Source organism: Vombatus ursinus, unplaced genomic scaffold (genome assembly GCF_900497805.2).
Source record: "Vombatus ursinus unplaced genomic scaffold, bare-nosed wombat genome assembly UNPS02014786.1, whole genome shotgun sequence".
Lineage (NCBI taxonomy): Eukaryota > Metazoa > Chordata > Mammalia > Diprotodontia > Vombatidae > Vombatus > Vombatus ursinus.
Window position 1 is genome coordinate 42,268,665 of NW_020954564.1, and position 23,689 is coordinate 42,292,353.

At 37.9% G+C, this 23,689-nt stretch overlaps 1 protein-coding gene across 7 annotated transcripts in view; it reads left to right on the forward strand.

The window, feature by feature from the left end:
• The first annotated feature begins 9,147 nt into the window (after nt 1–9,147).
• Nucleotides 9,148–23,689, forward strand: part of LOC114046953 (centriolin-like) — a 94,212-nt gene continuing 79,670 nt past the window's right edge. For 4 of the 7 annotated variants that reach the window (XM_027867596.1, XM_027867595.1, XM_027867599.1 and 1 more), the window contains exons 1-6: nt 9,200–9,294; nt 16,164–16,411; nt 19,627–19,751; nt 20,827–20,957; nt 22,200–22,341; nt 22,656–22,842. In XM_027867596.1, the coding sequence (XP_027723397.1) occupies nt 9,215–9,294; nt 16,164–16,411; nt 19,627–19,751; nt 20,827–20,957; nt 22,200–22,341; nt 22,656–22,842 (913 nt within the window). In that variant the 5' untranslated portion in view covers nt 9,200–9,214. Of the gene's footprint in view, nt 9,295–10,041; nt 10,062–16,163; nt 16,412–19,626; nt 19,752–20,826; nt 20,958–22,199; nt 22,342–22,655; nt 22,843–23,689 lie in introns of those variants that run through there. The other 3 variants (XM_027867601.1, XM_027867600.1, XM_027867598.1) reach the window with 3 other exon arrangements.

The window sequence follows — 23,689 nt, forward strand, 5'->3', positions numbered from 1 at the left end:
GGATTCAGATTCCACCTCAGATACTTACTACTTGGGGGACTGATGACCTTTGGAAAGTCACTTAATCTCTGTGGGCCTCAGTGTCCTTATCTATAAAATAAGGAGGGATTGGGCTAGATGACCTCTGAGATTCCTCCCAGTCCAGAACCACAATCTGATGACCTTCTCACCCCTTGCGATTCTTGCCTATGTCCTTCTATAAATCCTGCAAAAAGGATCCACCCAATACACTGAACATCTTCCCCTAAGTTTATTAATATTTCAAGGACAATGCAATACTTGAACTATCTATCTGTTACCCTTTGTTCTCAATTAGTGACAGGCCCATACCCTATTCTGGTCATACATGTCCTTGATGATGTCATTTCTTAGGACTTCTATATGGTATCTAAATGATCTTTCATTCATCCAAGTGATAAAGAACAAATAGAGGTCATTACTTTCTGAATCTAGAATTGTTAAAGCAACATAAAGGAACTTGTTATTTAACTCTTCTTTGATAGGCTCATTTGTTGATCGGTTTTTAAACTGCTAAATGTAACTTGTATGCTACTGTTTACCATTTGTTTTAAAATTAGAGCCAAAAGGTAGAAAGTTTAAAACATGTAAGGATTTATAAAGCAAAACAAAATCAGTTTTAAGCATCTACAAACTACTCACCAATCTTACCCAGAATTAGTAATATCACAGTGATGCAGCCTGGAAATGTAAGCACCGAGCTCTGAAGGGATTTAGTCCCATTTCTTTGGGGGAGAATATTTTAAGTCTTGATTAATATTTTGTTTTTTCCCCATTCTTGATTGACCCAGGCTAACATGTAGAGTTGGCTTGGAAAGAACTCTAACTGGAACTATGTAACTCTTTCAGCGTCCTGTGGCTTTGGACTGAAAGCATGAAGCTCTAATTCCAGTTCTCATTCACCTGGTGGCAGAATACCAAATGCATGGGCATGTGACCCTCTGAAGGTCCAGTCTTGCACATCCAAGAAGCCTCAAAATTGGGACAAAAGTCACCAGAAGTTGTCTACCTTAGAAAAGTGATGTGGAGAAAGGAATATATAATCAAGCCAAAAGCTTTATTTTTCCTAAATGATATTCATGTGACAGTACCTTTATGTATGCAACTATGTAAATAGTTGCCTCAATTCTTCATTTTGCTTACACCAAATTATGGAGCATTAAAAATTGAAAACAAATCTAGATGAGGAAATCACATCCAGAGAAAAGAAGTGTCTGTTAGTACAAAATATAACAAGTGGAACTGATGACATAAGAAAATGAATGTTACTCATTTTGGAGAGCAACTTGGAACTATGCCCAAAGGGCTATAAAAATGTGCATACTCTTTGACCTAGCAATAGCACTTCTAGGGCTGTATCCCATAGAGATTGTAAAAATGGGAAAAGGACCCATATGTACAAAAATATTTGTAGCAGCTCTTTTTGTGGTGGCAAAGAATTAGAAATTGAAGGAATGCCCATCAATTGGGGAATTGCTGAACAAGTTGTGGTATATGAATGTAATGGAATACTATTGTGCTATAAGAAATGATGAGCAGGCAGACTTCAGAAAAACCTGGAAAGACTTATAAGGACTGATGCTGAGTGAAGTGAGCAGAACCAGGAGAACATTGTACACAGTAACAGTCATGTTGTGTGATGACTAACATTGATAGACTTAGCCCTTCTCAGCAATGCAAGGATCTAAGACATCTCCAAAGTTCTCATGATGGAAAATGCTATCCACATCCAAAGAAAGAACTATGGCATTTGAATGTAGATGGAAGCATACTATTTGCTATTTTTCTTTCTTCTGTTGAGTTTTGTTTCCTCTTTCTGGTAGTTCCTCTTATTGGTTCTAATTCTTCCTCACAACATCACTAATGCAAAAATAAGTTTAATAGGAATGTATATGTATAGCCTATATCAGATTGCGTGAAGTTTGAGGAGGAGGAGGGAAGGGAGGGGGAGAATAATTTTAAAACTCAAAAGGAAGTGATTAATTGATAAATCAAAATAAATTAATTTTAAAAAGAAAAGAAAATGAAGGTTATTGAGAGACAGCATGATTTACTACAGACTCCTGGACTTGAGGGAGAAGTGTCCTGGTACTGGGATACAAAGCAAATTAGTGGTTGAAGATGAATAGGTGTCCAGTCAGGTTTGCTGACTCCTAGGACAGAATTATTTCCTCTACTCCATGTTGCTAATTGTCTCTAGTCAAGACCTCTATCACTTATGTTCTGTTTAAGTGTATTCCCATGTCATACATGTAGCACTTCATCTCCTTTACTCCCTTAATCATATACTCGTCTTTCCAAGGTCCTGTATCTTTGTTAATCCAACTATATGTGCATTTTTTTGCCTATACTTGTGATTTGTATAGGGAACTCCAGGCATAGTCATTTTTCTGCAATTTTTGGAGTCCCAAAGAGTTGCCTGGAGCATTCAGGTTAAGTTACTTGACCACAGTCTTCTTCACGACCTCTGACAGCTAGTATATGTCAGTCAGAACTTGAACCTAGGGCTTTCACACTCCAAGGCCATGTCTCTATATACTATACCATATGTAAATGCACATAAGCCACAGCCATGCTCACATAATAATAACAAAAACAATAAAAATAACTCACTAGATATATGTGCATATATCTAGTGAGTTATTATTATTATCTATATCATCTGATATATACAAATACCAGTCATCCCACAATAACCCTTTGAAGTACGAAGTGCAAGTATTATTATCCCCAGTTTATAGACGAGGAAACTGAAACAGTATCCAAGAGGTTCAATGGTTTTCTGAGGACCACACAGCTAGTAAGTGTCTGAGGTGGGACTCAAACCCAGGCCTCCCAACACTGTAAGCAGTCTTGCTCTCAAAACAGTGAAAAGCAGTTGAGGGAAAATTCAAGCAAGTGTTATATAATAGGAATTCACGGTTTCATGTACAGTTCTCTCCTGTTCTACAATGTATGTGGAAATACTTATTTTATTTGGTGTTTTCTAAGATTAGAATTTGTTGGGCTGCTAGGTGGTGCAGTGGATAGAGCTCTGGCCTTGGAGTCAAGAGGACCTGAGTTTAAATCTGGTCTCAGACACATGATACTAGCTGTGTGACCCTGGGCAAGTTACTTAATCATGATTGCCTCACTAAAAAGCAAAAAAAAAAAAAAAAAAAAAAAAAGATTAGAATTTGTTTTTAATTGAGCTTGCAGGTTACATGAATTAACATCTACTCTAATCTGATCTAATATGCATTTATTAAGCACCTAGTATGTGCTTTGGGGACACAAAGGTCTTAGGCCTTGGGGATACAAAGACAAAATGAAAAACAGCCCCTGCCTTTCAAAGCTTACAAGCTAATGGGGTATAGAACACAAAAATACATAGGTACATACATGTTAATTTAGAGAGGAAGGAGAGAACACTGATAACTAAGGGGATCAATAAAATTTTCTACAGGGAACTTGAAGGAAGCTACAGACTTTAAGAGACAGAACTGAGGAGAGAGTAAAGGGCAGAGTCTATGCAAAGGCATGAAGACAGGAGATGGAGTTCTGAGTTTGGGAAACAGCAAATAGGCCAGATTTGCTGGAATGTATGATTTGTAAAATGAAGTTAAATGCAATAAATCTGGAAAGGTAGTCTGGAGCCAGTGATAGACTTTAAATGGAAAGGTAAGGAGTTTGTTTACCCTAGAGTAAATAGAAGTCATCAAGGTTTCTTGAATAGGTAAATGATAGGACCAGACTTGTGTTTTGGTATTTGCACAGACTTCGATGATTCAGGAAGAATAAGACTGATGACTTTGTGTAACTCTGCCACACTTAAATCCAATTCATTCTCAAGTCAAGACATCATCCATGAGGTCATTGGTCTTCCAAAGAAGGACAAAGGAGAAGGAATGTCTGCTCACCTCTCTGAACCTGTTTCCTCAGGGTAAAAATGGAGATATAGAGATTTGTACTATTTCTCTCACAGGATTGTTGTAATGATCAAAGTAGACAATGAATATGTATAACCATAAAGCATTATATAAATTAGAATTATTCCTATGATTCCTATGATTAGCCAGGATGCTAAGGAAACAAAAAATGCATTACACATACATACACACACATATTGGACAAGACAAGTCAGAAGTATGCGGAGACTTTTACAGCATTTTTAGTCCTGGAAATTTGAAAAACTGTGAAATACAAATCATGCACATGTTATATTTTGTTTACCTATATTATAATTTATGTAAATATATATTACATTTTAGAAGAGGCAGCATAGCGTTGTGGAAGGAGAGCCAGCCTCAAAGTCTAGAAGGCCTAGATTCAAGTTCTGCCTCTGACACAGATACTGTTTCTAGGCAAGTCACCTAACTTCTTAGTGCCCCAGCAACTTTCTAAAATCTAAAGGCACAAAGCAGTTGCTAATCTGCATTGGTAGAGGGAATTAATTTACCAGAAGAACCCTACACCAGTGAAATTGCAGATCCTCAATACATATAAATATATATTTGTATGTATATATATGCATATATTATATGTATCACATGTGTGTTACATATACTATGTACTATAAACATATATGCATATAAATACATATATAAACACAAGAGTAATTACTACCTTACAGACTAACCATACTTTTATCAAACTTCCCTGACAGGTCTTCAATTCTAAACATTTGAGGCATCTTTTAAAATAATCTCTTAGACTTATTCTAATTGACACTGATCAATTTTTTTTTTAATGTCAGCTTCATAGGGCGTAAGATGGTTTTTATACATACATTGATCCCACACTTGTCAGTGTTTCAGGATGACTAATTTTCTGCAGCAGCAGTGGGATGTACAAGAATCACATGACACAAGGGCTAGAAAAGAATTTTGAGATCATCTAGTACCACATCCTCATTTTTCAGATGAGGAACTAGAAACCCAGAGCGGTGACAAAGCTAAAACATGCAGCTAGTAAGTGGCTGATACTCTACTCCAAGTCTTCTGACACCAGGTTTGAGGCTCTTAAATTTTTTTACTCTTTCTAATAACAATAATAGCCACCATTTGTATAAGTGCTTTAATGTTTGCAAATAATGTTGCAAGTCCTTTTTGATGTTCACAACCACCCTCCAAGAATGTGTTACATGTATTGGCATATGCTTATTAATGTTACTATAGTTTACTATAGTATTACTATACTATAATATGCTTTCACATTCATGATCTCATCTGAGAGAGAATGGCCCTGGAAAATAGATAAGGAAGCTATTATTATGCCCAGACTACAGATGAGGAAACAGAGATTTAGAGAAGGAAAATGATGACATGGTTAATGGTCACATGGTGGTGTTTCAGCATCAAATGCAGTTTTTCTGAAGCTAAGTCAAAATCTCTTTCAACTTTACCATGACCACAGGAGCAAATGGCTTTATTAGCAAACATCTTTTAAAAACTTAGTGTTAGATGGAATCTTAAAACTAGGAAAAGATTTTTTTTAAATAGTATAATTATTTTCTTCTCAGATTTCGATTTCTGGATCCCTTGTATTAGAAAAGAAAGAAAATTCTAGCTACTGTTGTTCACAAGAACAAACCCTAAAATCTGAAATGGTTTTAGAAAGAAATTTATTAGGTAATTTGGTAGAACAGTGGGCTAGAAAGGAGGTATGGCTCCCTTTTGTCTAGGGTCTGGAAGGTTTATATTATATAAGATTTAGACAAGGAAACCTGCACACTGTCCTGGAGACTTCTTGTCATGTTGACAGGGAACCATTTAACTCACGTCATTCATCCATTTCTGAATCTGCCTAATTGTATTATCATTTAATCCAATTTTCCATCTCCTTCAATCAGAACAGTATGAAATATTTTCTCAAAAGCTTTGTTCAAATCTAGGTAAACTATATCCATATAGCATTTCCTTTATTTGCTAGTTTAGTAATTCTGTCAAAAAAAGGAAATGTGGTTAGTCTGGTTTAACCTGTTCTTGACGAAATTATGCTGGCTTTTTGGAATCACTAGTTCCCTTTCTAGATGTTTACCAATTATCTTTTTATTGATCCATTTTGGAATTTTACCAGGAATCAAAGTCAAGCTCCTGACCTATTGCTTGTGATTTTTTTCCCTTTAAAAATCCTTTACCAGTCTTGTGGTCTCTTTCCTATTTGCCAAACTCTTTCAAACATCACTGACAGTGGCTCAGTAATCACATCTGCTAGTTCTGTCAGTACTCAAAGATATTGTTTATCTGGGCCAGATGACTTGAATTCATCAAGGGCAACAGGTGTTTTCTTACTATCTTCTATCTCATCTTGGGTTATCGACTCCTTACTCATTTTTGTTGCCATTTCCAGTGTAAAGGTCATCTTTCTTGATAGAGAAAATGGAAGCTAAATAAAAACTGATCAATTCAAAATAATTTAAAATTTTTTTTTAAAAAACTGATCAGTTCTGTCTTCTCTGAAGGAAGAATCCCCTCTTTGATGCTTTTTACCTCCCAAAAGAGCTTTAAAAACAAGAAAACTGCAACAAAACCCTATCACCCTTTTTTGTCATCTCCTATATGCTTTTGCACAGTCTCTTTCCCATGCCTGTAATGTACTTTTTCCTCACATCTACCTCATAGACTTCACCACCTTCAAGGTTCTGATCAATTTCCATCTCCTACAGGAAGTCTATCCTGATACTCTATTAGTGCCCTCTGGAAATTACTTTGTATTTATCTCTGTTCATGCTGTTTTATCCCAACAGGATGTAAGCTCCTTGAAGGAAAGGAGTATTTTTGGCCTTTAAATCCCTTGCACCTAGAAAAATGACTGGCACAAAGTAGACACTTAATAAATGTATGTTGAATGAATTATGTGGGACAGAGACCACTACTCAAATTCCAAACAAAGACTTAGATACCTTGAAAGCAGAAAGGAGTTTATTACTTTCTCATGAGAAAGGGCACCGCCCCTCATTGACCTAATGGGCTTGCCAGGGAGGACAAGTACCTACAGAAAGCAAGGCTCATTTATACCCTAACTTGATTTCCTCCTCCCTAATCCCCTTCCCCTTATCCCACTGACTGGGCTTCAGGGGGCACAATCTATTCATGGAAATCTTCCCCAGCAACAGAGAACAAAGGCGGGTTACACAAGTTTGCCCGGAGACAAGAAAAGGCAGGAAGTCTATGTCCTTGAAAACAGGGTGGGGGGGGTTGACAAGGTCAGAAGGGAGTGTGTTTCAACAATACAATTAGAAGGCCACCTACAACAGGTGCCTCCAATTTCTCTCCTCCCACTCTCTTACTATCTGGCTTCTCACCTTATCTCTCTCCAAATGACCAGTGATCTCCTAATTGCTGCCCTTTGTGAGAACTATTAACAAGAACTATTAACCCTTTGAGGAGGCTTCACTTCTAAGAGATCATCTCTCACAGAATGAATTAAAAAAAGGGACAGATGTGAAAAATGTTAAGGAAGTGAATTTGATAAAACTGGGAAACTGGATATTGGTGGGGAGAGGGACAGCAAAGAGTCAAAGATAATTCTTAAATTGTGAACCTTGAATCATCTTTGTTTCTTCACTTTTCCTAACTCCCATTTTCCAATCAGGTACCAAATTTTATTAAGGCATGTTAGAAGAACGGATGGATTTAAGGGAAAAGATGAGTTTCATTCTGATTGTATTGAGTTTGAGAGCCCTATCACATATCCTGATAAAAACTGTCCAGCAGGCAGTTAATAATATAAGACTAGATATCAGGGTAGTTTTGGGTAGGATACATAGACATGGGAGTCATTAGCATAGAGATGATCGTTGAACCTATGGGAGCTAAGATCACCAAAAGCATGTGGAAAAGAGAACAGAGATCTGAGTGTACTCATGCATAGGGCACAGAATAGCATGTACATCTTCCTACAGACTGAAAAGGATCAGTCTGACAGGTAGGAAGACCACAACATAGCACTGTCATGAAAAACCAGGAAGAATAGTTTTACTTCTGCTCATCTTTCTAGAATATCAAATAGAATCTATAAGGCAGCAGAAGAAAAGAACATAGAGTGGCACATATGAGGCACTCCAGAGAGATGTGGAAAGACTTGCATGAACTAATGTTCAGTGAAAAAAGCAGAACCAATAGAAGGAGGTGTACAAGGACAACAATGTGGAAGATCACTAAAAGGAAGTTACAGTCTAAGTTATTTTAAAACACCAGTGAAGGTCCTAGAGAAGAGATAAGGAAACATATACTTCCTTCCTCACTTCGGAGAACAGAGGGAAACTACTAGGACAGAATACTGTATACACTGTCCACACAACCTCTGTATTGGATTTGTTGTTATTCAGTAGCGTCCCACTCTCCGTGACACCATTTGGGGCTTTCTTGGCAAAGGTGCTGAAGTGGTTTGCTATTTCCTTCTCCAAGCTCATTTTACAGATGAGGAAACCCAAGCAAATAGGGTTAAGTGACTAGTCCAGGGTCACACAGTTAGTAAGTGTCTGAGTTCAAATCTGACCTCGGGTCTTCCTGATTCCAGACCCGGTTCTCTATCCAGGGCACCACTAGCTGTTATTAGATGTTTTTGCTTAATTGTTTTTTTCTCACAAGGGAGGATGCAGTGTGGGAAGGAAGGGGGTGAGAAACAGCTGCGATTTATGACAAGATGCATCCATAAGTTGTTTGTTTTCATTTTTGATGAAAAGAAAATACCAGGGGGAACCAAGAAGTCTTTTTGTAAGGGCAGGTGCTTGACTGAGTCGGACGAAGTGGGTTGGAACGCGACCCGCGGAGTCGCCTCGGGAGTCGGGAGTCCCCGCGATCGCGCGCCCCTCCCCCCCGGGTGGGGGCGCCTGTCCGCGCAGCCAGCGCCAGTGCTGGGTCACAGAGGCCGGGCGCTCCTTCCCGCCGCGTGGCGCCACGGCCCCGCGCCTGAGGTTTGATCTCGGCAGCCCCGGAGCCAGGGCAACCCGAGGATTTCACCTGAGGCCAAGCGCGAAAGCTCCTGCCACTGCTCAAAGTCGAGCTTCCCGCTCGCGCTCCCCAAGGCGGCGCCAAAGCGGCCGGAAGCCACCGTCCCGCCCCGCCTCTGTCCAATAGGCTCGCACCAGAGCGGCGGTTGGTCGGGGGCGTGGCTCCGTCTGGCCCCGCCCCTTATCCCCATGACTGGTCCCGCCTAGTCCTGCCTGCTCGGTAACCAACACAACAAAACAAAATGGCGTCTCCGGCTCCCGATGCCTGAGGGCTCGGGAGACGAAACTCCGCAGGTAGGGATTCCCCTCGGTTTGTCCTGCCCTGGCCGGGCCCCGTCGTGGTGAGTGCGGCGGGTCTGCGCTTGGGATGGGGAGCCGGGGAGCCGAGACGTGACGAGGAAGGTGGGGGGAGGTTCAGGTGGCCGCGTCTGGGCCAATCAGCGCGTGCGCCGGGCCGGGCGGGGTGTCCAGGTGCGGGAAGTTGGGTCCGGGACTAGCGGGGATGGAGGGGAGGGCGTGGAGAGGAGTCAGTGTCGGGGCGTCTGGGGGAGCCGAGGTAGCGGGACGCAGAGGACGGGATGAAGAAGGAGGAGCGCCAGGTTGGGGCGCAAAGGCAGGGGGACAGGTGGGCGAGCAATACCTGAGGAGGTGAAGACGGGAAAAGTGAAATAAATTAAAATGGTTGGAAGGAGGAAGTCGAGCCGAGCTTGGCCATTCTTATGGAATAGGAGAGATTGTAAGGGATGGGAAGTCTGGCAGAGTGGACCGCCTCCCGGACTAGGAGCTGATTGCTAGATCGAGCCCTGCGTGGGCTGTTTGTAGGACCTTTGGAAAGTCTTTTAAAGTCTCTGAGCCTCGGTTTCCTCCGAAGTACCTTGGTAATGCTGTCAGTTTTGCCTGCTACCCTGGGTTCTTGAGAGGATCCTACAAGATGAAAGGGATTTACAGAAATGCCTTTCATATGTAAATGACCATTGTCGGATGGGTGGTGGAGTCCAGATAAAGGGATGTTGTGGGAACGGGGCTGCGGTTGGTTCGGCAAACTAGAGTCAAAGGACCTGGATTCAGATTCCACCCTTACTATTACCTATGGGACATTGTCAACCAGGTAACTTAATCTCGTTAGGCCTCATTTTTTTCCCATGTAAAATGAAAGGAGGCCCTTAAGATTCTTTTGAGCTCTAAATCTGTGATCCTATATAGGAAGCTTGAGTTTGGACTATAGAGTGAAGAGAACATCTGGCCATCAGATAAGAATAAGGGGGGGGAGGAGTCTAGGTATAGGAATAGCCACAGGTAAGAGATAAGAGCAAGTATCTGATCTATATGCGTGACCCTAGTTAAGCTTGGAGAGTTTTAACTAGAGAGGATTAACTCTTTAATTTAACTCTTCAAGTGGGAAGTCCCCTGAGTATGGGGAGGAGTGAGGATTAAATTTAGTGCTTTGGGCATCTGATGAAAAAAGGGATGGGGGAATTTAAGAATTATTTCATTTCCCCAGTACATTTTTGTGATTCAGAAGGGAAAACTCAATTGTGTCTGAGTGATTCATCATCTGGCTTTATCATATAATGCCATCCCTCCAATTTTTGCCCTTTGCTCTCTGGACCAAATTATGACAACGGCCTTTAAAGAGTGTACTAGCTTGTGTTATTTTGCCTCTTTTCTTGCATAGACATTTTCTTTTCTTCTTATTAATTTATTTTGATTTATCAACAATCACTTCCATATGCTTTTAAGATTTTTCTCCCCCTTCCTCCCCACCACCCTTCCCAAGATGGCACACAATATGATATAGGCTATACATGTACATTCCTATTAAACATACTTTCACATTAGTGGTGTTGTAAGTAAGAATTAGAACCAATAGGAGGAACCAACAGAAAGAGGAAACAAAACTCAACAGAAGAGGAAAAAAATAGCAAATGGTATGCTTCGATCTGCATTCAAATTCCATAGTTCTTTCTTTGGATGTGGACAGCATTTTCCGTCATGAGGCCTTAGATCCTTGAATTGCTGAGAAGGGTTAAGTCTATCAATAGTAGTCATCTAACAAAGTGGCTGTTATTGTGTACAATGTTCTCATGGTTCTTCTCACTTCACTCAGCATCAGACCATACAAGTCTTTCCAGGTTTTTCTGAAGTCAGCCTGTTCATCATTTCTTATAGCACAATAGTATTCCATTACATTCATATACCACAACCTGCTCAGTCATTCTGCAATTGATGGGCATCCTCTCAATTTCCAGTTCTTTTGCATAGTCATTTTCTAACAACCATTCCAGCTGTCCCAACTTAGGCTGTGTCTTTAAACTGTTACTCTTCCAAGAAAGTTTCCCTGAATATCATTAATTCATGAAACCACCAGCAAAATTCTTCATTCTAGTTTTCTGGGCTTTATAGTCAGAAGACTTGGGGAAAACAGGGTTTCAAGGCAGCTTGTAACCCAGGGAGAAGTCATGAAAATTATAAAATTAGAGAATGAGGTTGGATATCGCTAATCTAGGAGTTTAGGGCAGTAGCTCATAGGGAACCTTTTCTTTTTTTTTTTTTTTTAAATAGCAGTCCGGGTTAAGTGACTTGCTCAGGGTCGCACAGCTAGTAAGTATCTAAGGCCTGACTTGTACTCAGGTCCTTCTGATTTCAGGGCCAGTGCTCTATCCACTGGGCCACCTAGCTGCCCTTTAGGAAATCTTTAAGGGTATTTGGACATGAAGATCTTAAGGAATGTGGTGGTGATATGGAGAAATGGTCAATATAGGGGAATAGCATGGTATAGTAGAAATAATGTCTGAATTTAGTTACCAAACCTGAGATCTTGTCTGAGCTCTACTACTGAACTTGGGCAAGTCACTATGGGCTTCAGTTTCCGCATCTATAAAGTGAGAGCATTGGACTAGGTGATTTTTATGGTATCTTTCAGCTTTGCCACACCTTCTAAGATCCCTTTTGGCTCCAACATTCTTAGCCACCAGTTCTACCTTATAGTGATAACATTTCAAGTTCTAAGATCTCTTAGAGCTCTGTTTGATTCTCTATTCTAACATTTCACTGTTCCAGAGTCCATTCTAGTTCTGATAGCGTATGATTCTGTGTGAGATGCAAATAGAATTGCATTGTAATTAAAAAGCAAAATAGGTTTTTGTTTGCATTTTTTTAAAACTGAGGAAAGTTAAAATATACATACATAATATGGAAACCAGCTTTATTCTCTTGGTTCTGAGGCACAGTCCCTTGTCTGTTTCTATTCATAATAAGTATGTTCTTTAGGTTGCTGTGGCTGTTTGGTTTTTTGCCACTTTGCTTTGGTTAGGACTACAGTTGGCTTAAGAGACTGATAAGATCTATGTGTGTACCTTCTAAAGATTAGCCAGGGTCTTAGAAGAAATCAGTTCAACGTAGCAGAGTAAGCATCCCATTTTCATAACTGAGGCCCCCTTTATTTCCATGGCAAAATTAACTTTTTCTGTAATGTGGTTGATGCATACTGTGAAATGGATTAACATTATGCCGAATCTGTTGGGGGGGAGAACAATAAAGACATGTTTGCTGTGGTGTCAAGCAACATATAATTTGGAGAGGAAGGCTTTTTTGAGAGGTTCTGGTGGGTTGTTTTAACAAGAGGAAATGAAAGCAAAAAGTGTAAAGGCATACAGGTCACCAGTACTTGCTTTTAGAAGGCCAGTTCTAGAATAGCAGGTGTCAGGCATGACTGAAGTTTTAAGACTGATTTTTCATGTGCCTCACGTTGGTCAGGAAATCATTTCCAACAGATAATTTAAAAAACGTTTCCAGCAATTTTAACATCAATGGAATAACTACTGTAAATAGCTTACCAAGATGAATACATTGAGGAATGATATTAGTTTAAAAAATTCGTTTCATTACTTCATGTTTTGTTCTCACATCATTTATACACATGCACCCTGAATATCTTTTATATTATGTTTGCAAATATATGTAATGATAATACCTCCCAGTAACAGCTTAAAGAATGCTTACATATCTATTTTCTCTTAGTCTTCACAACATCTTTGTGAGGTTGGCAAGATAGGAGTTATCAATGCTCATTTTATAAACTAGAAAACGTAGGATTTGAGAAGTTAAGGTACTTATCCAAGGTCACACAGTTAGTGCATTGTGGTGCATGGGCCAGGTCACATATGGCCCAGGTCTCCTAGAACCTACCCTTGTTAAAAGCCGTGCTGTCTTTCTTTCTATGTATTGTATCTTCATGTTTAATTTTTTAAAATTCTGATTTAACAAACCCTCAAAAAAAGAACATTCCTTAACCAAAGTAGAGCAGAAAAAAAGAGTATATGTGAAACTACGTAGAGCTGTTGTGTACAACCTTTTAAAAAATTTCAACATGTTACTTCAAAGCCATCCTCTTTTGTCTGTTTTCCTGTTTGCTCTCTTCTGTGAATTTAAAAAATGTTCCAGTGACCCTTTTTTATTTTTTATCTTCTTTTAAGTAATACTATCACTGTCCTTCTCCCACTCAAGTTCTACCTGCTCCCCAATTAAAAAAAAAAAAGAAAAGAAAAACTCAATCCTTTAAAGTCAATAAGCATAGTCTGTCAAAGCACATGATACTTTCTAACTTCCATTTAGATAGACCCAGGTTTGTTTGGAAGTCTTGTGCTGGTTTCACTGTAGTTCTTTAAATGGCAACTAGATGATATCTTTTCAGAGATGTAGATGGGATTTATGTTATGGATACCTCTGAGATAACTTTCACCTCAAATTCAATGACTTATGATTTTATAAGTGTCTATGCTTACCTAAAGTGAATGGATTAAAAATGCTTTCAGCTTGCAGTGCTAATAATTTTTAATAGTGGCAGTAGATTTTGCACATTAAAAATCAAATCTGGAGCAGCAAGCATAGTGTAAATTGACACTGCAACCTTGCCCAAGATTGGTGGAGCTAATTTTATTTTTGGCTGAAAATTTGTGTAATACATCCTCAAAATTTTGTACTCGGTTTGGGCAGAATTGTCCAACCTCATTTACTGCATGTTTATAAGAATTATTGAGTATTATAAAAATCTCCTCAGAACAGTCTTATACATTGTAGTTAAGAAGACATTGGTTGAGGATACAGTATTGAAGAAGCATGTCTTATCTGAAATGAACCCTTTTACCACATTTGCTGGGTAAAGCACTTGTTTGAGGCAAGACAAACCTAGAGAGTACTATTTTCTTTATACTTGTCCAAGTGATTTAGAAAAAGTGTAAATGACTTTTTCAAAAAGGCCAAGCCTGCGAAAAAGTAGTATTGTTGTTTTTCAGTTGTTTCAGTCATGTCTGACTAGAACCAAAACAGGTTAGAAATGGCAGATGTGATCACTGTCATTGATCCCTGAGAGATTTATTGTGAGTAATATATTAGTGGTACAGAACCAAAAAAAAAAAAAAAGGCCAGTGTTCCAGGCTTTGAAAAGAAAAGAATGGATAAAGTCTGCAAAGTACAGACCAGTGAATTTTACTTTGATTCCTGGAAAATTTTTATGAAAGGAATGCTAATAAACATCTTGAAATAAAAACTGTTATCACAAAGAGCCAATTTGGCTATAACAGAGAATACTAGACTCACAACATTTCCTTTTTTTTTTTGATAGAGTAAACCCCATTTTGCCTACACAAAGTTCTATTTTAATGCCTTAGTGTGGTAATAGAGGTGATCTAAGGTTCTTAAAGACTATGGCAGCAGAGCACACATTCTACCATTCCAAAAATACAATAAGTGGTGTCTAATTTTAAGGACTAGCTATGCATAGTGAAATGTTATCTGATCGTTCATGCTGGGGAGGGTTCCTGTGAAGGCAACCACAAAGGTAAAGGGCTTTGAGTTCATGTCATAAAAAGATTAATGAAAGGAACTGGGAATGTCGAACTTGAAAAAGAAAAGACATGTAGGTGGTGGTGGGGGGGTGTCATAATAGCTATGTTCAAGTCTTTTAAGAGCCCCATCATTTATAAGAAGGATTTAATTTTACTTGCTTGGCCCTAGAAGGCAAAATTAGGAATAGTCATCACAAATTTCAGAAAGGCAAATATAGGCTTGACATTTGGAAAATCTTCTTAACCTTTGAGTTGTTCAAAAGTAGTATGAGTTGCCTGAGAAGAGAGTGGATGCCCTTGTACTAGAAATCTTAAATGAAAGGTTAGATACCACTTGTCAGGTATAAATTGGGTAAGATGGCCCCTGACATTCTTTACTTGTTTTATGATTTTATCTTCTAACATTTTGTGACCAAGGCAAGTTATTTTTAACTTGCTGGACCTTGATTTCTTCATCTTTTAATGGAGGTTGAAGTAGGTGATTTCCAAGGTACTTTCTAACACTAAAATTGTATGATTCCATATTTTTATCATCCACCTTCGAGCTGTGTGACTCAGGCCAAGTTGTTTAATTTCTCTGACACTCATTTCTATCGTTTATAAAATGATATTGGACTAGATAATATCTAGGATCTCTTCCAGGTTCAACAGTCATGTTCTTTGGTCCCTTCTAGCTTTAACTTTTCATAGTTCTAAATATTTTACCTTTGTATAAAATCTGCATTTCTGCAAAATATTGATATGAGCATGTGTACACAGTTAAAGGCATAGTAGATTTGATATCCCCCTAAAGTTTTTAAACCTTAAGTGTGCCAGAAAGTATAGTTTGTAAAAGGTAGTATATTCGAGAATACAGACATGTCCATTCCTTATATATGTTGAAAAGGTCAAACTTCATTTTTGAACGGTACATCTAATAAATACAGACAATTCTTGTTTTACCGAAGTGAACCATTCCTGCAGACCTTAGAGCATTTTTTACATAATGCAGAAATGTAAGGAAGGGATGAAGAGGGTTGAGTGCCAGTGGGGTGAGAGGATTGGCACCTGGAACAAACAGGTGGTGTAGACAGAGTGGGGCAAAGAACTCCTTTCTCAGCACCCAGAGGTCTCAGGTTTTTTGGTTTTTTTTTCATGGGGGTGTGGGAGGCTGCTGGACACCTAGCTGAAGGGCAAGAGTGGAAAGAGGAAGAGAGCACAGTAAATGGTAAAGTTAACATAAGTGTTTTTTTTTTTTGGAAATGCAGCTATCTTTAAATTCAAATTTATGAAATATGAATTTATGTAAAGCAAGAACTGTCTGTAAATGAATTTTTTTGGTCTGCACATTTATACTGCATTAAGTACCTTGAAATTTCTTTCAGCTTTGGCTCAACTATTGACCATATTCTCGCAATGAAGAAAGGTTCCCATCAAGAATCACCACCAAGAACAAAAATGACACCATCTCGCTCACTTAGTCCAGCATCTCAGTTGTCCAGTACAAGATCTAGGTCACTTTCACCTTATACCAGACTTGAGACTCCTACTTTTCATAGTAGAGGACAGTGGTTTGAGCAAAATGACATTGTGGGAGAAAGTAATTTGACTCTTGACTACCAAGATGATAAAGGTACTCTTCATTAACATGCAGTCAGATTGATATTTTAAGTAATGATGACATTAAACTATTTCTGTGTATCTTCCTTTTTCCAAATTTCATAGCACTCTGCACCTGTGTTATGCATTTACCATGTTTCTCTCACAAAACTTTGTTTGTAGTAAGTCCTTAAGAAATGTTTGTTCAATTATATGTGTTATGGTCTAATAGAGAAATTTGTCTACACACAAACTAGTGTTGTGGTAGAAATACCACTGAATTGGGAGACCCATCTGCATGTGCTATATTTATATAAGCTATTCCCAATGTATGGAATGTGCCCTTTATTCATTTGCACTTCTCAGAATCCTTATCTTCCTTTAAAGCTCTGCTTTCATTTCTTTCTCTTACTCCATGTAGTTTCTCTTACTCTCTTACTCCATGAAGCATTTCCTGATATCCCTAGGTTAATGTTTTATCAGTCCTCAATTTTCCTTGTACTGTACTTATCCCTCAACAGCAAGTCAGCTTCTTAAGGGAATGGAAGGTTGCTTTTATTTATATTCCCACCACTTAATATGGTGCTCAGATACATATTAGGTACTTAATAAATGGTGTTGGTGTTGGTTGAAAAGACCTGGGTGCTGGTCCTGGCTCTTTTTGTGACTTCATCTCCACCTCATAGAATCCCTTCTTCCTTCAAGGAGGTTAAGAGGGACTACATTCTTGGCATGGAGGATATCTTGTTTAAAGACGCAGAGACTAGAGATGGAGTGTTATGGATGAAAAGCAGAGAGAAAGTCATTTTGGTCAGGTCACAGAGTCCCGGAAGGGGAGTAATATCCATTGAAGCTAGAAAGAAAAGTTGGAACCAGGTGGGGAAGGGTTTTCAAAGCTAACCAGAGAAGTTTATATATAAGTCTAGAGGCAATAAATAGGAAGCCACAGGAGTTGAGTAGGGGAGTGAGGTGGTCAGATCTGTGTTTAACGGAAATTACTTTGACAGGAAAGTGTAAGATGAATTGGACTGATGAGGAACATGAGGCAGGGAATGCAAATAAAATATTGTTGCTATAATCTAGACAAGAGGTGTTGAGGGCCTGAACTAAGGTGGTAGCTGTGTAAAAAGAGAGCCAGGGTTGGTTGCAAGAGATGTGGAGATAGAAAGGGTGAGATTTGGTACCTAATTGGATATGTGGGGTAAGGGTGAATAAGAAATTAGGATTGTGAATGTAGGAGACTGAAAGGTTGTGGTACCTTCAACACAAATAGGGAAGTTTGGAAGAGGGAGGGTTTGGGGAAAAGATAATGAGCTCAATCTTGGACGTTTTGAGGTTGAGATGTCACCAGGACATCCAGTTTGAAATGTCCTGTTGGACCTGGCAACAAATGATGTGCACCGAGGTTCAAAGGAGAGGCTAGGGCTAGATAGACAGTATAGATCTATGGGGCTAGATCTCTAGGCTCCTTTCCTGCTCTAATGTTCTATATCCTTGCGTCCCTTTTATCTCTATTCTCCTCTAAGTTTAATCTTATTTTTTGACTGTTAGCAATTTAGTTGTGACATTTGACAGGAAGTGGTATCTGGTCAGGGTGAAGCTGCTTCTCAGATAGTGATAGTGGGGGAGTTGCTACGAGGGTATAGCTTCCATTTCTTATGGCAAGAGGTTGTCTGAGCATCTCTTTACTCCAAACCTTCCATCACTGTAGAACAGAGTATGTTTGCCCTTTTCAAAATATAGACTGGTCCACTTTCAGAGTAAACCTGTTGTTGTGCTTAAGAGAGCTTTCTAAAAATGTGATGTATATAGATTCTACCTAGTAATTCTAATGATAATTTAAATGATAAATTTTCTTAAACATATTGTACCAGAAAAGTACATTTAATTTAATAAATTATATTTTAATTTAGTAAGTCCATTTAATTAAGTAAATGTACTTTTCTGGTGCAATATGTTTAAGAGTTATTACTGTTTCTCTATACATTAAATCATCAGTCATTATTCACCGAAGAATTTGATCATAGCCTAAAAAACTGAGGAAATTCCTTAACAAATCTTTTTTTTTCGCACCAGAGCCCCATTGATACTGACAGTACATTAAAATTTTTCTAATGTTATTAAAATTTAAGAATTGATATCCATCCTTCCCCACCTAGAAAAAAATGCATTTTACTTTACATAAAACAAAAATGACATGCTTACATTTGGTAATGTGGAACTAAGAATTTTGGAGCCAAAGAATGGAATTGACCCATTGCTAAATTTTTGCTCCACAGGACAAGTCAAGAAGTAATGTGCACTGTTGTGCTTGACTTTGTGAAATATAACAAGACTTTAACTGTGTTGCAGAACTATACTAAAGTGATACAAGATGGTGAATGTCAGTTGATGAAAGTAGACCTTTTTTCCCCATGAAATGTAAAATGTGCCATGTAAAATGGAATGAGAAAGTAGGTCTTTTTTCATGAGATGTAAAATATTTTGTGAGATGTAATATTCCCCACCAATCAGAATAGGAATTTAGGCTTTTGCCCCTACTGAAAAGGAGGAAAATACATATCTGCTGCGTATTTCTTCATTGATTAATGCAAGAAACATGTATTAGGCATCAGTCATTTTTAAGGCTCTGTGCTAGAAACTGGAACCTCTTTTCTGTGTGTGTGTGTGTGTGTGTGTGTGCGTGCATTTTCTGTTAGTATTTACCCATATAAAAAATGTGAACTTTTTTTTTAAAGAACAGCATTTGCTGGATCATATAAGATAATTATATGTATAGAGTTTTGTATACCGTAAGCACCGTAAAAATGTAAGCTATCAGCTATTCTCATAGCTTTTGTAAGCATTAAGGATATATCTGTCTCTTCCTTCCCCAGTTTCCCATTTCCTTCCCCCAATCCTGACTGGAATATGTAATTGAAGTATTTTTTTATTGTTATGTTGTTAAATAGAGTGTATTTGAACAAAATTCAGGCGTTGTAGCTGAAACAAATGTTTAGAGAAAGAAATGGTAATTTTGCACTTAGTGTTTTCTGCTTAATATGTCTAGGTACTCTTAAAATGTTTATAAAAGTGTTTCTATGATTTATGATAGAAATTCATCTACATGTCTCTGAAATGTTTCATTTAGCAGTGTATCACCACTTTTCTGGTTGTCTAAGTTTAATTTCATTACCTGAGAATATTAGGTTTTCTGATGTTCCGTCATCTCCTTATCTGCTGCAAATGATTTGTTTACTTTCATTTCAGATGATCCTCCTGGAGTAAGATACATTACAGAGGCCCTTATTAAAAAGCTTAGCAAACAAGAAAATTTGGCATTAGTAAAATCTTTGAATCTTTCCCTTTCAAAGTATGGTGGCAAGAAATTTAAGGTATGTTACCAGCAATTGCTACTTTTAGATATTCAGTCATTATGTTTGAAATATAGTTTTGTGTTTTGTTTTTTGTTTTTTTTTGGAGTGGGAGGTAAAAGCTTATCTTCTCAAATAGATTGCATCATAGTTGAGGAAATATAATAGTAGCTTATAGTTATATAATACCTTACAGTTTACAAAGTGGTTTCCTCCAAAAACTCCTTTGAGGTAAGCAGTTCAAGTTTTAGTATCTCTGTCTTATATGAGACTGAGAAAAATAAAATGACTTGCTCAAGATCACACAGTAAGTGGGGGATTCAGCACTCAAACTGAGGGGTTCTAACTCCTATTCCATTGCTCTTTTAACTCTGTCTAGCTGCCATTTCACAGTTCTACAGAAATTCAGAAAGCTCTTTATTGTTGATTGTGGGAGTTCTATGGGAGAAGTCAGTATATGGCTTCTAATGTGAGAGAGCTCCTTGGTTGCTTCTGCACATCTGGTCGATTGGGATTTTACTTTTCATTAACTGATTGTCCTAAGCATTACTGGCACTCCCTAGATTGAGTAAAATTTGAATAAATTACAGAAGGAAATTTGAAAAATTATACAGTGGTACACTGAAAAAAATTTCATAGTGATCTTATGAAAATTGTGAAACTTAAAATGCAAATTCTTTGAATATTTTTTGACTGCCTCCTGCATGCAAAGCACTGTGGAGAAGCACAAATATTGTATCTTGGGATCTCTTATAAGTTAATAGATCATTAGGTTGGAAGGCATCTTAGTGATCTAGCCTCATTTTTCACATGAAGAAAGTCAAACTCTAGAGAGGTTGTTAAATTGACTCTCCAAAGTCAAATACCCTGCTAATAGTAGAGGCTAGTATTAGAAATCAGGAATCCAGTGCTTTTTCTAAAATATCACTTATTTTTTCCCTGATTACAGATTGCAGACCATAAGATTTTTTTGCAATTTTTCATTGTATTTTTATTTAGAATATACATATCTTTTTTGCCAAAAAATTTTTAAAATGATTTTTGTGTTATATCAGAACATTTGTTTACATATAGTAATTAATTTGTTCTCATCTAGTACATAGAAAACCTGGAAAAGTGTAATAAACTTGAAGTACTGAATCTCAGCTACAATCTGATTGGGAAGATTGAGAAATTAGATAAGCATGTAAAATTACGTGAACTGAATTTATCATATAACAACATCAGGTAAGCAAATTTTAGAAAATCATTTCAACCAATAATTATTAGCACCTATTAATACAAGTCGGTTTGTTTTAGTACAGTGATACTATATCTATACTAGAGCTATTCAGGTTATCTAAAAGGTTCCATTGATATTAAGGAAAAAGAAATTTGTACCCAGGTCAATAATGGAATCTGTCCCTAAACAGATCATAGAATTTCAAAGTTGGAATAGAATTTAATTAGAGGTCACCCTGAGAAGTGATCATCTGACCTCTGTTTGAATACTTACAGTGATGGAGTACTTAATGTCTCATAAGGCAGTTAATTTTATTGCTAGACAGCTCTAATTCTTAAAGAGTTTTTCTTTATTATTGACTGAACATGACTCTCTCAGACTTCCAGCTATTAGGATTATAGATTTAGAGATGGAAGGGATCTTAGAGACCACCTAGTCCATCTCCTTCCCCCATTTTACAAGATGAGATATTGATGCCTGGAGAAGTAGAGTGACTTGCCCTATGTCACATAGTGCTAAGTAGAAGAGTCAGCAATTGAACTCAGTCTTGTGACTTCAAATCCAACACTCTTTCCACTTCACCATCCTCTAAATGAGATGTTTGTAAAGTGCTTAGCACAGTGCCTAAGCACATTTCAGTGCTCAAAAAATACTTATTCTCTCCCTTTTTCTCCCCTCCCCTCTAATATCAAAATAAATCTTCCCAGTTCTTCAGTCATTCCTTCTTTGAGGTGGTTTTTTTCTTTTCTCAACTTGATTGTCCTCCTTTGGAACTTGCATGTATCTTGTTATTTATATGTTGTCTGCCCTTTTGGAGTGTGAGCTAGATTGATTATCAGTGTCCCTCTTAAATATGAAAAATAGAATGATGATTTAACTAGGTAAGCAGAATGTGACAAGTGTCAGTAGCTTGGTTTCAGTTAATGTGTTGCATATTCTTTGTTTCTCAGTTCATATTATCTGAAATGACAAGAGAACTGGGTTCAGGTCCTAGTACCACCAAGTAGGTGTAGTACTCTGAACAAGTCATTTAATCTCTCTGAGCCTCAATTTTCTCATCTGTAAAATGAGGGAGTTCAATTAGATTATCTCTGAGGTCTCTTTTAATTCCAGTACTCCATGATTCTATGATTCTATTTAAAGTCATCCAAATGGAGGGGCAGGAATTTTGCTCGTATAAGAAGGTCATATAATTGCTTAATAATATTCCTTATTCTTATCAAGTCTAATTTAACCTTAATTTCCAGGAAAATTGAAGGCCTAGAACATATGCAGAATCTTCAAAAACTGAATCTTGCAGGAAATGAAATTGATCATATTCCATTATGGTTTGGGAAGAAGTTAAGATCCCTGAGGGTCCTCAATCTGAAAGGCAACAAAATATCTTCAGTAAGTAACTTGAACTGATTTGAATTAGTACCAGTCATTGTTTTTGTATTTGTGTGAAATGCGGCCCAAACTAGGAAATTGAGAAGAATGTTGACCTGAGAATCAGGAGGCTATGGTTTGAGTATTGGCCTTGTGACTAATTCATTTTGTGATCTTGCAAAGTTACTTAATTTCTCTTAGCTTTGGTTTCCTGGAGATAAAGAGTTTGATAAGTCCCTACTGTGGGAAGAGGTATTTCCTTTTATTTTTTGCTTCTTTGTTGCATTTTATCTAAGTTTTTCATAGAGCTCTAATAATTCTGTGTCTTTTTTCAGCTCCAGGAAGTAAGCAAGTTGAAGTCGCTCAATGATTTAACTTCTCTGGTTCTGGAAGGCAATCCAGTAGTAGAGCTTCCTCATTACTACCTATATACCATTTTCCACCTCAGATCCCTGGAAAGTTTGGAGGATCAGCCAGTGACAAGTCGGGACAGGCAGGAGTCTTTTGATAGATTTGATTTAGGTAAGGTGACAGAATTTCTAAGTCAAAGTCTAAGCTTCTGAAAAAATAATTCAGAAAGCATTTTTCAAAAAACAAATTTTATTTTTAGTTTCCTAATAATAAATAACTTGCATAGAAAATGTAGCATGTTTGGAGCCTACTGTGGTGTGTTAAAAGAAAAATGGCACTAGATTTGAAATTAAAAGATCTGAATTCAATGCCTGACTCTGCTATTTACTCAACTGTGTGTATGACCTTGGACAAATAAATCACTCTACCCTTCTGAATCTGTTTTCTCTTTAGTAGCCTATCATGTAACTAAAATCCTTTTGCTACTCACTTCACAGTGATTTTGTTAGGGTCAAATAAGATAATGAATATGAGTAAAGTGCTTTGTAACTGTAAAGCTCTAAAAATACATGAGATTTTGTTTATTACTGTTGTGCTGTGAAGCTAGTCTTTCAAAACACTAACTGGGATAAATTTTTTAACAGAATTATTACCACATTTTTAAAAATCCTTTTTCATATGTCTTTAAGACATAGGTGGTGGTGGTGGTGGTGGTGGTGGTGGTGGTGGTGGTGGTGTTGGTGGTGGTAATAATAGTAGTAGCAGTAACAGTAGCAGCAGCTCCTCATACTTCAGAAAGGCTTTAAAGTTTCCCCAGTGCTTCCTTCTGTTAGGACAGATAGCATGGTTACTCTGCCTATTTTACATCAGGGTAAACATGGCCTCTGAGAAGGGAGGAGATCTGCTCAAGTCATCTTGCTAATAAGTGGCAAAGTCACATTACACAGAACCCTGATCTTTATACTTTAAGTCCAGGGCTTTTCCCACTGCCTCATGCTTCCCCTCAAGAAGATCAGGG